The sequence below is a fragment of the Alligator mississippiensis genome, chromosome 1 (genome assembly GCF_030867095.1).
Source record: "Alligator mississippiensis isolate rAllMis1 chromosome 1, rAllMis1, whole genome shotgun sequence".
NCBI lineage: Eukaryota > Metazoa > Chordata > Crocodylia > Alligatoridae > Alligator > Alligator mississippiensis.
Window position 1 is genome coordinate 448,201,823 of NC_081824.1, and position 13,460 is coordinate 448,215,282.

Below are 13,460 nucleotides of genomic sequence, written 5' to 3' on the forward strand. Positions count from 1 at the left end.
AATCGCTTTGGTTGTTCTCTATTGGACTCTTTCTAATTTTCCTGGGTGAGTACTGTACAGTACTCTAGGTAAGACCTCACCATTACCAAATAGAGCAGCAGAATCACTTCCCTTAACTTTCAAGTGACACTCCTGATAATACTGCCCAATATGATGTTGACTTCTTTTTTTTGCACAAGAGCACATAGTTAGTCATTCCTGGGTGTATCTACACATGCACTTTGCTGTGGAATAAACTAATTAGCTCTGCAGTAAAGTGTCAGTCTGTACATGCACCGGTATTAGGGCACAGTAAACTAATTAACTCCACCATAGGATGGTACTGTTGGGGACAGTACTGTTTTACGGCAGAGTACTTTACTGCACCAAAATGCATGTGTAGATGCTGACCATGGGCATACATTTCACCTGGTCAACCCAGCCAACCACGGGCCTGCTCCACGCCAGCTCAAATTGCTGCTGTCCCAGGTGCATGTGCTGCGCCTAGGAGCAACTGACTGTGGTTCAAACTGCTCCTGAGTTTATTTCATCGCATTAATTGCATGTGTAGATGCACCCTCCCTCCTGCCTATAAGTTCATCACGGGGGCACAGAAGGGAATTGGTGAGTATTTATTCACCAAGGCGCCCCCGGGGGTTACAAGAAATAATGGCCACAAGCTAGCAGAGAGCAGATTTAGATTGGCCATTAGGAAGAACTTCTTCACAGTTCGAGTGGCCAAGGTCTGGAATGGGCTCCCAAGGGAGGTGGTGCTCTCCCCTACCCTGGGGGTCTTCAAGAGGAGGTTAGATGAGTATCTAGCTGGGGTCATCTAGACCCAGCACTCTTTCCTGCTTATGCAGGGGGTCGGACTCGATGATCTATTGAGGTCCCTTCCAACCTTAACATCTATGAATCCCCCCTCGCCCCCTCTGGTCTGTATTTGAGCACAAGATCGTTCCATCCTAAGAGCAGGACCTAATCAGTCAGTCAGTCGTCATAGTTTGCTAACATTAAATCTTTTTCTTGTTGTTTTAGAAATTATCAGAATGAAAATGAATGGCAAATGAAACAGACACAGACAGCTACAGCTATGTTCAAAACCTTTAGATGTTTCCAAAACCCTAGTCCTACCTCACATGGCCAAGGTGATATTATTGGATCTGAAAGCGGCAGTAGTTTACCTTCTCATAGACTTAGTAGCGATCAGGAACAGAACCTAGATGGTGAATCTCCATCACCACCAATGGCATACACTTCAAATGTTGACAAGCCATTTCCTGGAAAGGAGAGGATTGATGTTTTACTGAGCCATATATATAGCACTGAAGAAAACCCACTGGTGAGTATTTATGTTTCTTCAGCACACATGTAAAAAAAATTTGATTTCTGAACCAAATGCATCCCATGGGATCATAAAAGGTAGGACATTTGTGTTCATCATACAGCAATGGTCCAGCAAAAACTTCAGGTCTAAAGCACTTTGTGCTAAAGAGGTGTGGATTTAAAACTTTTAGCAAGTTCCCAATATAGCTTTCAACTGGGGCACCCTGTTGTAACAATTCTCACATAAAAAGAACAAATGTATTACATTAAGTAACATGTTCTTTTAACAAATACATTTTCTGTAGAGCAGACTGGTAGATAAATTTAAGGAACATCTGTACCTGTTATTCTAGCTGTAAACCATTGCAACCAAAAAAGAAAGAAAATGCTGCTGAAAGTTGTAATCCCTATTTTTGAAAAGGGGAATTCTCAGTCCCTGTTATTGCCAGTGGGAGTAGACCAGATCTTTGCTCTGAGCCTACACTTAGTACTAGGGAGAAAGCTTCCAGTGATACTGCCTTCAGGCTACATATAGAGCAGGCTCCAGCTCTCCCTTAATAGCAGAAGCTTCATAGGATTTTTAACTCAACATCTCTTGGTTTCTTCATTGGTTTGGGGTTTCTCCTCCTCAACATTTGCTGTTCTCATAAATAATTCTCCTTCCTTTTTGAGAAGTATTTGATTGACAGCAACTCATCACCATTCCACGTTCAGACATGAGAAACAGAGCAGGCCACAAGAACACAGCTCCCAGACAGCATCTGGGCAACGTCCTCATTGAAACAGAGGTGCAGGCTGCAGAGAAGCACTTGGAGCAAAGTCTACTCCAGGGGTGTCAAACATATTGCCCACAGGCTGGATCTGGCCTGCACAGCCCCACCATCTGGCCCCTAGTGTAGCCACTGATTCTAAACAGACCCACCCAGGGCACAGCACACACTGAACCAGCCCTGCAGGCAGGGCTCATGGTTCATACCATGTGTAGCACCCATCCCAAATGCTCCAGGACTGCTCTGCACAGGTGAGCACATAGTGCAGATCCCAGAGCAGCTGGAACAGGTGCTGCATGTAATGTAATCCAGCCAGGGGTGTGTGTTGTAGACACCAGACTGTCAGGAGCAGGTGCCACACTACAGCACACATGGCACCTGGGACCCACACTCATGTGGCACCTAAGAGCAATGCATGCAGCATGGACCTCAGCCTGGCTAGAGGACACCATGTGTGGCCTTTTCCCAGAGTGGTCATTGCCTTTGGTGAGGGTACTGCATGCAACTCAGCACTCACTTTGGCCAGTCTGGGATCCATGATACATGCCCCTGGCCAAGCTGTGCCACATGCAGCACCCATTCCAGCCACTCTAGGATCTGTGCTGCACGCAGCACAGATCTCAGACTGGCTGGAGCAGGCACGAGATCCACTGTGCTAGGGGAGGATGGGAGGGAGAGTGGGACAGGAAGGGAGAAGTGGGACTTTCCCAGCCTACTCACTAGCTTTACACCACGCATTCAACCCACAAGGTGAATTTGGCAGCCCTCACCTACACAAGGGCAGTTATGCAGGCTGCAGGGAAATTAATCTCTGAGCACTGGGTAGGCAAGACCTATATTGAGATAGTTGAGCAGGCAGCAATGAACCTGCCCTCAACTCTAGGTAGGCAAGACAAAGTTGCCAACTCTCAAAACAATGTTAAGGACAATCTGCAAACTTTTTACTTACAACCATACTTTTTACTGATGGATATCTTACATGCCAAGCCCTAAATAGCAGTAACAAGGGTCAGATTCAAATTGAGGGGTTTAACACCAACTAAAGTCTTACATGCCTGCAGCAGTGGTTTTACACCATGCCTCCTCCACCCCGAGAGTTCCCTAATCACCCCATACCTTGATTTTCCCACACCATGCTGCCCTGCCCTCACCCCAGCCCACCCCCAAACCTTACCTCCACTGGCCTCAACTTCCCCCTCCCCCCAATCCGAGCATGGACCCCCAACTACTACCTCTCCCCATTCCCTGCCTTGCAGCTCTGTCTTAGATGCACTGCCTCCATGCTTGTCCCAGCTGGTGTCTGACTGCCCAGGGCCTTGTGGTCCTGTCTACCATCCAAGCAAGCAGCTGATGGGACACAGTGGCAGTATGTAGCTAGGGGAGGGTAGAAACTATGAAGGCTCCCATGGGTCACAAAGCCCTGAGACAGAGCTTCCTGCAGGATGCCAAACTGTGCTCCCACTCAGACACAAGGTGATGCTGCTGTACTCTGTCTATCCATGAATGCTTCCATCCGGCCTCATTATGATGACAAATCTTCAATCAAGCTCAGAGTTTAAGTTTTTATGGACAGTTCAATCTTTTATGGACTTCACGTACAAGGATTTTAAGCCTTTATTTTATGGACTGTTCATAAATTTATAGACAGTGACAACCCCAAGGCAAGACCTAAACTGAGACAGTGGGGTAGGCGAGATGAGAGCTCCCACCACTAAAACCAGGTCAGAAGCTGTAGCATGGAACTAGGTGTAAGTCTCCCACCTGCTCTAGTCAAATATTCCCCTGTATCAAGTACAGAGCCATGAAGGACCAATTCTTATGGCCTTTCTGATACCACAGTAATTCTTCTCCAACTGTTCCAACACAGTCTCAGCATTCATTCTCCACTCAATGTGAAAACATGGGGTGAAGCAATTCTTCTTTTCTAAAAAATAGACTTCCCTCTTCTCCCTTTTCAGGTGCCGGGGTGCCTATAAAAATCACAGAGTTTAATCCTTGTTAAATTAAATAGGTTTATAAAATTTAAACTTGTTTATTTTGGAGCATTGCATCAGTGTTTGTACATGCTAGGTTTTCGAACAAATTAAGCCCAGTCCCTGACTGACACTGCAGGAGAGTGGGACAGTCCTGCACTGCCCCTCCAGCCCAGGGCCCCTGACCCCATGCCCTGCCCTGCAGCTGTGGGCTCCATCCCTGGCTGATGCCACAGGAGAGTGGGATGTACTGCTTCCCAGGCCTGCCCAGGGCCCCCCACACAGCTATGGGAGCAGGGAGCCAGCACACAGCACAAGGGGGGGGAAAAAAGCAGCAGAGGGTGAACAAAGGGGTGAACTACAAAAAAGTCTCATCACCATCTGGTGGTCAAAGAGGCTTATTACACATCATTGGGTGCCCTTGTGTTTGCACGCAATAAATCCATGGGTGCAACACTTTAATTTGTGGTGAGCCAAACTAAACTATGTCCAAGGAGTTTTAGTTTAATGCACCAGAAAGACTTTTAAAGCATCCAGAAAACCCACTCATGCAAACAGTCATGCCACTGCAGCTCAAGAGAGGGCAAAAATGTGACATGTACAAGTGCCCCTGGAGTCCTATAGAAAGCCACATAGTGGTACTGTTTTCCTTACAGAGGATCCATGCCAGCAGACTGTCCTTGGAATCTCCCACATACTGTCATCCCCCCTCAAAGGTTTATGCCCCCTCCTAGTAGTTTTACACAGGGAATGGTGAAGTATACTGCTCACAGTCAGCTCTTTAAAAAACAGCACAGTCTCTTAGCCTCTCATGAAAGAGTCTCCCATAAAAAGAAAAAATCTATAAAGCAGGAGGTTTGAGTGAGCTAACTCAGATTCTTAGCTCAACTTCATCAAATTAACCACAAAAATTGAGCCTAACTTCCTAGGTGCTGTGTTTTTTTTAAGAAATTAAACATCAAAAAAGTTGCAACGTTGAAAAGAGCTATGTGATTCCTTACCTGGTTTCTAAGAGGTGGATTAATATGGAGCAGGAAATCCCTGTCAAAACCTGATTATATCCAAAGACTAAAAACTCTTCATTACTCTAGCTAAAGCTAAACCTCATTAGAAAAAGCCACATTTATACTAGCTAAAGGATTATTCTTGCTGAACACATCATTCAGATTAAATATGGATACAGCAGCCACAGTGCTGAGATTATCAACGGCAGTTTCTTACTGTGGAGGACTGTTCAACTGAAGCTATCATGCAAACAACAGTGAGATGGGAATAAACATAATATAAAATCTACTTTAAACTAGATTTCCTTAAGGGCTTTTCAGGACTGATGTTTCACTTGAATCAGATTTGTTGTAGATTCAAATTTACAAAGAGGTGTCCCAAAAGCATCTCTAGTTTCAGTTGAAACATTTTTCATATCCTTCAAATATTTTGTTAGTGAGCATTTTAGGGAGAGTGGAGACAAAGGTGTTTCTATGAAGACCCACCTCCTCCAAGCTCCAGGAATTCAGAGGCCTTAGCTACATGTTCTGGGGATTCAGGCTTGGATATCTGGAAAACTGTCAAATCTTAAAAGTGTTTCTTGTTTTGGGGATTCCCAAAGCTGGGCAGTATTTGAGGGTGAGCCCTTATCTAGGAGTAAGCCGCCTCATAAAATGTGTACTTAAAATGGTCAAGGTAAGATATTAAGTAGAACCTGTTGTCCTTGGGACAAGTTTATCTTTTCTTCAGAGTAAAATAAAATAAACCAATACTATCAATAAGATCCTTTGTAACATCAGCAGATGACAAATACAGTACTCTTATCTTGTACACAATAGAGCCATAGAAACAGTTCCAAAGAGAGAGAGAGATTTTGGAAAGGACATAAGATTCATATGTTATAAAGAGAAATAATGACATGCTGGCCATTTTGGACCTCAGGCCTCTGAAGAATTCCTCCATGAGATCAATACAGTATTTTCTCCCCAAAACTTCAGAATATGAAAATAAACCTCCTGCAGACTTTCTGGCAGGAGTAAATCACATACTGATAGGTTAACATCTGCTACAGGTAGCATTTTTCAATACAGCACACCCTCTTTTTGAACTTGTAGTCTCTACAGAGGTATACAGTAGGACTGTGTGAAGCTTCAGTAGCTGATTCGATTCAGAGGAGATTCGGACCGATTCAGGGACAAAATCTCCAAATCCGAATCAAATTGGGAGACCAAGTAAAAGCTCCGAATCAATTCAAAGCATCCAAATTGATTTGGAAAGCTTTGGAAAAAGATTCAGCTGATTTGAAGATTCAGCCATAGACTAAACAGGCAGCTGACAGCTGCCTCCAGCTGGTAAATCTGTTGAGATTGGGGGAGGGGGAAGGAGAGGGGTATGGGAGAGAGAGGGATTGGGGCTGGGCCTGGGACAAGCTGCCCAGCTGGGGTGGGGGGATTCATTACTTGGGGAGGGGCACGGGGGGGATGCAGAATGCAGGCACGGCAGCTCTGGGAGTGGGGGCTCTGCTCTGCTGCTGTTTGCCCAGCTGGGGTGGGGAGGGGGGAGGCAGGATGCGGGTACGGCTTGTTCCAAGCAGAAGGGGGCAAGCGGCAGCAGGGCATAGCCCCCGCTCCCAGTGCTACCACGCCCACATCCCACCCCCCCCACCTCACCTGGAAGCAGTGGCAGGGCAGAGCCCCTGCTGATGTGGGTGCCATAGCAATGGGAGCAGGGGCTATGCCCTGCTGCTGCCTAGAGCTAACTGAGCCTGCATCGCGCTCTCCCCACCCCCATGCCAGCTTGGCAAGTGGCAGCAGGGCAGAGCCCCTGTGGGCTGTGGCTCCCTGCACTGGGGCAGAGGTAGGCACAGCCGGAGGAGCTGCAGGAGAAGCCCCCTGGGCTGCCCTGCCTGACCCCATCCCCAGCCTTCCAGCACTTAAAAAAAAAAAGCCCTGCACTTGCTGGCTGCAGAAGTGGTGACTGGGGCCTCTGGGCACTCATGGCAGAGCCCCCCTGCAGCACAGGGCAGCGAGGATTCCCCCACTTCCCCACCTGGCACCTGCATGGCAGCTGCCCTATGGCGTGGGTGCAGCGTGGCTTGGCAACCAGAGCTCCTGGTTCGATCCCCCAGCTCTCCGATCATTCCCCTAGCTCTTCCCAGGGGGCACGGCCCCTGGATCTGCATGGGGTTTCAGCAGGCTGCTGCTGCCAGCTGGGGAAATAGCCCAGAGCCACCACCAACTGGCAGTGGCAGCCTACTGTCATCATGCATCTTCCAGGAGCCTGTGCCCTGTAGGAAGAGCTGGAGGAAAGATCGGGGAACTGGGGAATCAAACTGGGTACTGGAGAAATGTTCAGGGACCTGAATATTCCCTGAGCCTCTGGCTCAATTCCTCTGCCCCAGTACAATTCCTGAGCCCCCTGTTCGATTCCCCAGCCCATGGTTTAATTCTCCTGGGAGCTGGGGCAGCTCCACGTGTCAGCCGGAGCCTGGCACCGCTCAGCCCTAGTGGCCCCAGCTCCCAGACAGTGCGCAGCGCTCTGCTGAGCCGCGCTGAACCCATGCCATGGGACAGTTGCCACACAGGTGCCAGGTGAGGGGGGGCGATCCCTGCTGTCCCCACTGCCCCGAGCTGCATGAGGGGCTCTGCCATGAGCTCCCAGAAGCCCCAGTTGCTGCTCCTGCTGCCAGTGAGTGTGGGGCTTTTTTTGCTTTTTTTTAAAGTGCCGGGACTAAGCTGGGGCTAGGCAGGGCAGCCCTAGGGGCTTCTCCCACAGCTCCCCCCACCCAGGGAGAGGCAGGCACAGCCAGAGGAGCCGCGGGAGAACTTGTTGCTGCCCAGCTGTGCCTGCCTTTCCCCAGCTGATCCTAATCTCTCCAAATCAGCGCCGAATCTCCGAATCTAATTCAGCCAAATCAATTCAGGACAGTGATCTGAAACTCCAAATCAAATCACTGTCCTCCAAATCAGCCACACAGGCCTAGTATACAGGGTGTTCGCAATATACTGTTTAAAGTGACAAAGATACATTGTCTACCGTTGTGTCTGCAATCTTCTCATAATGTTAGGTATAACCCAGCAGCCATAGCTAAAGGATATTATACATTAGCATTGAAGGAAAGACCAGTGACAATGCACACAAATTTCTAGTATTTAAGTTATCATTTAAGTTAAAATCTTTAAAATCCTATTTTACATCAGAATTCTTATTTTAAGACCCTTTACAGCAAATGGTTTAAGAACCCTTCCTAATGCAGCTGGCACAGAAAACTATATTTCTCTGTGGCTTCATTGCTACAGCAGATTTTCCTTATGCTTTATAGTTTGAAAATGGATTTATATAAATAGTTAAACAGATCTTTAGGGAAAATGTTATAATTTAATTTAGTCTCTGATATTTTGTGTATTCTAAAAATTCACTATGTTACTGATACAAAAACCTCAGGAAAATTCCTTAAAACCAAGTCCAGCAAAAAATTTTGTCTCTGCTTTTCTTTACACAACTGTAAGTTCAACCCATTTCATTTTCAGCCAAAACCTGGTTTGTTACATAGTAATCACTGCTGCTAAATGAGCATCAAATAATGGAAATTTTAAAGGGGCTACTTAGAATATATAACATCCAGCAAGAGCAAGAATACAACTTCAGACAAAAGAGGTCCAACTAGAAAAGATCCATTGCAATGAAATTGTAGATGCTGTTAGTGTGCTATCAGGAAACATCCCATAGTACTGTAATGAGAACAAAAAAATTATAGGGAAGATGCAACAGTGTTCAGGACTGGCTCAGAAACTGGCAAAAATAATCCCCTTTATTTTCAGTCTTCACTTAGCAGTAGTGAATGACGTGTAACCCATACCATATTAAAGTTTTAAGTAAAGGTTTTCATAGAGGTTACCAGCTGTTGGTATTGTATAGACTTAATAGTTTTAATATACATGAGAGTCAGTGGCTGTGTCTCCATGAGCTGCTGCGTGTGCAGTAGCCTGATACCACTGCGCAGTAGCGTTGCATGGCAACAACTGTGACCCAACACTTCTGTGCAGTAGTATTAGGCTACTGTGTAGTAGCATCAAGAAAAAGACATTTGCCAGTGCTACTCCACAGTAAATTGGGCTATTGCACAGTCATTTAGTACTTGTTTATACAAGTACTAAATGACTGCGCAGTCAGCATCTCACATAGACGCGGCCAGTTTGCTGCAATATATGCTGTTAATTCCAAACAGTGGATTTTTCCTGAGTCTTCCCTTAATTATACCAGAGACTTAAATGATCCTTGGCTGGCCAAAGGATATGGAGCATTGTCAGAAAGCCAAATTAAAGAATAAAAGGTAATATTATCTGCAATGACACTCCAAAAGCTGAAGGCCCAGATCCTCAAAGGTATTTAGGTGTCTAACTGCCATAGGAGTTACATGCCTAACACAACCCATGCAGGAGCTGGGCCTAAACCCCTGTCTACATTACCAAGTTATACTGGCAAAGCTAAGTCAACTAGGAGTGTAAAAAGATCTCACCCCACAGATGTTACTCTGCCGGCAGAGTGGTTCCTGGTGGCACAATTTCTATCATGGGTGGGGGGGAGCTGGTGCAACTTCAGCAACAGAAAAACTCCTTCTGCCAGCAGAGCTGTGCCCACACCAGCAGGTCTGCTTACCTCAGCCCTCCTGCTGCATTTCAAACAGCAGCAGCCACTTCTGCAGCATAGGCATAGCCTTGATCTATCTTTTACTGAAAAGAGAGAAAAAGATGCATAGAGTTACCAGTTGTATCACTCAAGATAAGAAATTGTTTTAAGCTTCAGTAATGTAAAAAGACTGCTGTACTTGCAAATCCATACTAACTGTGCCTGCTCTCTGTGTTGTGAAGTCTCCCCCTGAGATGTCCTTCCCTACAACTGCAGCAGAAAAGTTCTTTGAAGAAGAAGAGAATCGAGCAAAAGAATTTGAAGAACTTTTAAGCTCACATATTGAAGAACTGCAAAGACATTCTGAAAATACCCTGAAAAAATATGCCTGGCTAATGCACAACAGACATGTATGAGCCTTTCAGCTTTTTATATCCAATTTAAAAAAAATAAAGTTATGACAAAGTGCCTACTACTTTGATTCCCAAAACTAAACTCCACTACCATCTTTTTAAAATATTTACTGACAAGGCTGATCTGAAATAATAGGTTTATTGTAACATTAGGGCTCTTTGGAAGTCCTGTTTTACCATTATTTTGTTCTGCTATGGATTTTGTGACAAAAAACTTTTTAATATAATATATTGCAGAGATTCATCTATCTAAAAATATCTAGAAATTGAATATGTTGTTTGTTTTCATCTACTTGAATTTCATGTACCAGAGATCCATTTGGAGCACTGTATGTTAAGATGCTTACAAGTCTTTTGGGAAAGGGGGGTTATCTAGTCAGGGGACCTGGATACTTGAAAATAAACTAGAACAAAGGGAATTTTTTTGATTGCATAGAATTGGAATAGACTATCCTTCTAGCAGCTTCTAGCACAGATTGTATAGCATGATCTTGTTATTCAAGGCTATAAGAATAACCTCTGGGAGCTTTGCAGATGAACAAGATTAGAATGGCACTGAACCTGCTCTAATTTATGCTGAGGGCCATGCAGTCCCATCTAATCTTCTATATAGTGTTTCTGTCCAAATAAGGTTTAGGTAGAACAAAACCAAACAGGAGGCACAGAATCTGGCTTATAATGTTCCTAATACTATAGATTAATACTTAAATATCTGAAAAGCCTTATTTTAAGATTATAGAAAAGTAGGACATCTAATCCAGCCCCCTGCTCAAGATAGGATCTTCCCTGACTAAACTATCCCAGTCAAGTGTTTGTCCATCTTGCTTTTGAAAATTTCCAAGGACGGAGATTGCACAACTTGTCCAGGTAGCTTGCTCCAATGCTTGACCACCCTCATAGTCAAAAAGTTCTTCCTAATTTCCAACCTAAATTTCCTCTGCTGCAGTTTGAACCCTTTGCTCTTAGTCCTGTCCCCTCTGACCACTGAGCCCCTCTCCATCCTGTCTATAATCACCTTTCAGGTATTTGAAGACTGTCATCAAATCCCACTCCTATCTTCTCTTCTTCAGGCTAAATAACTCTTGTTCTTCCAGCCTTTCCTCATATGTTATGTTTTTCAGGCCTCTAATTCATTTTTGTTACTCTGTGCTGGACTGTTTCCAAACTGTCCAAATCCTTCTTGAAGTCTGGGACCCAAAATTGGACACAGTACTCCAGGTAAGGCCTCATGAGTGCTGATTTGCCAGTGACACTCCTCTTAATACAATCCAGGGTGCTGTTGGCCTTTTGCAGTGAGCACACTGCTGGCTCATATTCAACTTATTGTCCACTATATCCCCAGGTCCTTTTCTGCAGCAGCCTAGTCAGTCATTCCCCAGTCTCTATTTATGCATGCAATTATTCCATTCTAAGTGTAGGACTTTGCATTCTTCCCTGTTGAATTTCATCTGGTTGATTACAGATCATTTCTCCAGTCTATCCAGGTCGTTCTGGATCCTAGCCCTGCCCTCTGAAATGTCCACACTTCCACCCATCTTGGTGTCATCCACAAATTTGCTAAGCGTGCACTCAGTCCATTGTCCAAGTTACTAATAAAGATGTTAAACAATACTGGACCCAGGACAGACCCGTAAGAAACGCCACTTGATCCCTCATCTCAACTAGACATTGAGCAACTGGGAACATCTACACATGCATTTGTTCCAGGATCAGTTTATTTATGAGTAAACTACTCATGAGTAAACACTCCAGGGCAGGCATCTACACACACAGGTAAGCAGGAGCAGATTTGCTGCTAATGGCAGCAAACTGCTCCCGCTTCCTAGGTCACTGCAATGGGCCCCTGCCATCCCCGCTTCCAACCCTAACATCTATGAATCTATGAATCCCCAGAAGGAGCTCTATGCTTCACCTGGGTGCTGGCTCAGGGGCTGGCAGGTAGCACTGGGCCAGGAGACACCTGGGACATTATGCCTTGCCCTCAGGTGCTGCCTGCTGGCAGGGCAGAAACAATGTCCCCCTGCCCTGGCACCAAGGAGCTCCTGGCCTCAGCTCCCCCAGTAGGAGCAGGAGACATGGAAAGAGCTGCAGAGGAGGGGTAGGTCCCAGCCCCCTACCCCAATCTGCCGGTGGGGCAGCTAGCAACTACCTCACTGCTAACTGCCCCACTGGCAGATCAGGGCAGGGAGCTGGGACCTACCCCTCCCCTGCAGCTCTTTCCAAGCCCCATGCTTCAGTCACCCAGTTGGAGCACAGGGCTGGAACCTGCCCCTGACTAGGACAGTTCCCAGCCCCCATCCTGCATGCAGGGCAGAGGCTGGAGAGCCTGTTCTCTGCTCAGCTCTGGTTGGGGAACAAGCTGGAGAGCTCTCTGAGCATGGAGCTGGGTGGGAAACAAGCTGAGGAGCTTGTTCCCTGCTCAGCTCCCTGAGCACAGAGCTGGGTGGTGAACAAGTTGGGAAACTTGTTCCCTGCTCAGCTCTCCAAGCATGGAGCTGAGCAGGAAAAAGCTCCCCATCTTGGTCCCCACCCAGGTCCATGCTCATGGAGCTGATCAGGGAACAAGCTTCCCAGCCTGTTCCCCAACCAGCTCTGTGCTCAGGATCGGGATCTCAGACTGGGGAGGCTTGGGGAGCATGCAGCTCCTGGGGGCAGGGAGCAATCTCCCGCCCCCTGGTGGATGGCTGACTGAGAGCAGATTTGCTCCCAGTCAGGCATCTACATGAGCACTACTGCGCCGTTACTAATCAAAAGTAAATTTGCTACTTGCATTTGCATGTGTAGACACACATGCATACTGCACAGTAAACTATGCTGCTGCATTAAGTGACTCGTGTAGACATGCGCACTGATGACTCCTCACTGAGCACAATGATCCAATTAGTTATAAATCCACCTTCCGGTACTTTCATCTAGTCCAGGGGTCAGCCACGTTTTTGGTCAGAGTGCCAAAAACACCTGTGACCTTGACTTGTAAGATATTGGCGTGCCAGGGACAGATGGTGGGAGAGCCACGAGGGGCCCAATCCTTATTGTGGCAGTGCAGCCCCATCCGCCCCGAGATGTGCATGCCAAGCAAAATGTTTTTGAGTGCCAAACTCTGGCACCCATGCCGGGGGTTGCCTACCCCATATCTAGTCTCTATTTCCTTAGCTTGTCAATCGGATTGAGAAATAGTGTGCAAAAACCTTGCTAAAGTCAAGGTATATCATATCCACTGGTCTTCCCTCATCCAGAATCTGTAACCTTCTAGAAGAAAATCTGGTTGGGCAGGCATGGCTTGCTGTTGGTGAATCGATGCTGGCTGTTCCTGATTATTGTTCTCCTCTACATGCTTCATCATAGATACCTTGAGAACCTTCTATATAATCTTTCCAGGTGTTGAA

The 13,460-nt window shown here is 46.3% G+C and overlaps 1 protein-coding gene across 7 annotated transcripts in view; it reads left to right on the forward strand.

The window, feature by feature from the left end:
* DEUP1 (deuterosome assembly protein 1) overlaps positions 1–10,129 on the forward strand; it is a 114,693-nt gene extending 104,564 nt beyond the window's left edge. For all 7 annotated transcript variants that reach the window (XM_059721293.1, XM_019483620.2, XM_059721288.1 and 4 more), the window contains 2 exons: positions 1,018–1,321; positions 9,904–10,129. In XM_059721293.1, coding sequence (XP_059577276.1) covers positions 1,018–1,321; positions 9,904–10,077 — 478 coding nt within the window. In that variant the 3' untranslated portion in view covers positions 10,078–10,129. The remainder of the gene's footprint in view (positions 1–1,017; positions 1,322–9,903) is intronic.
* Positions 10,130–13,460: the final 3,331 nt, after the last annotated feature.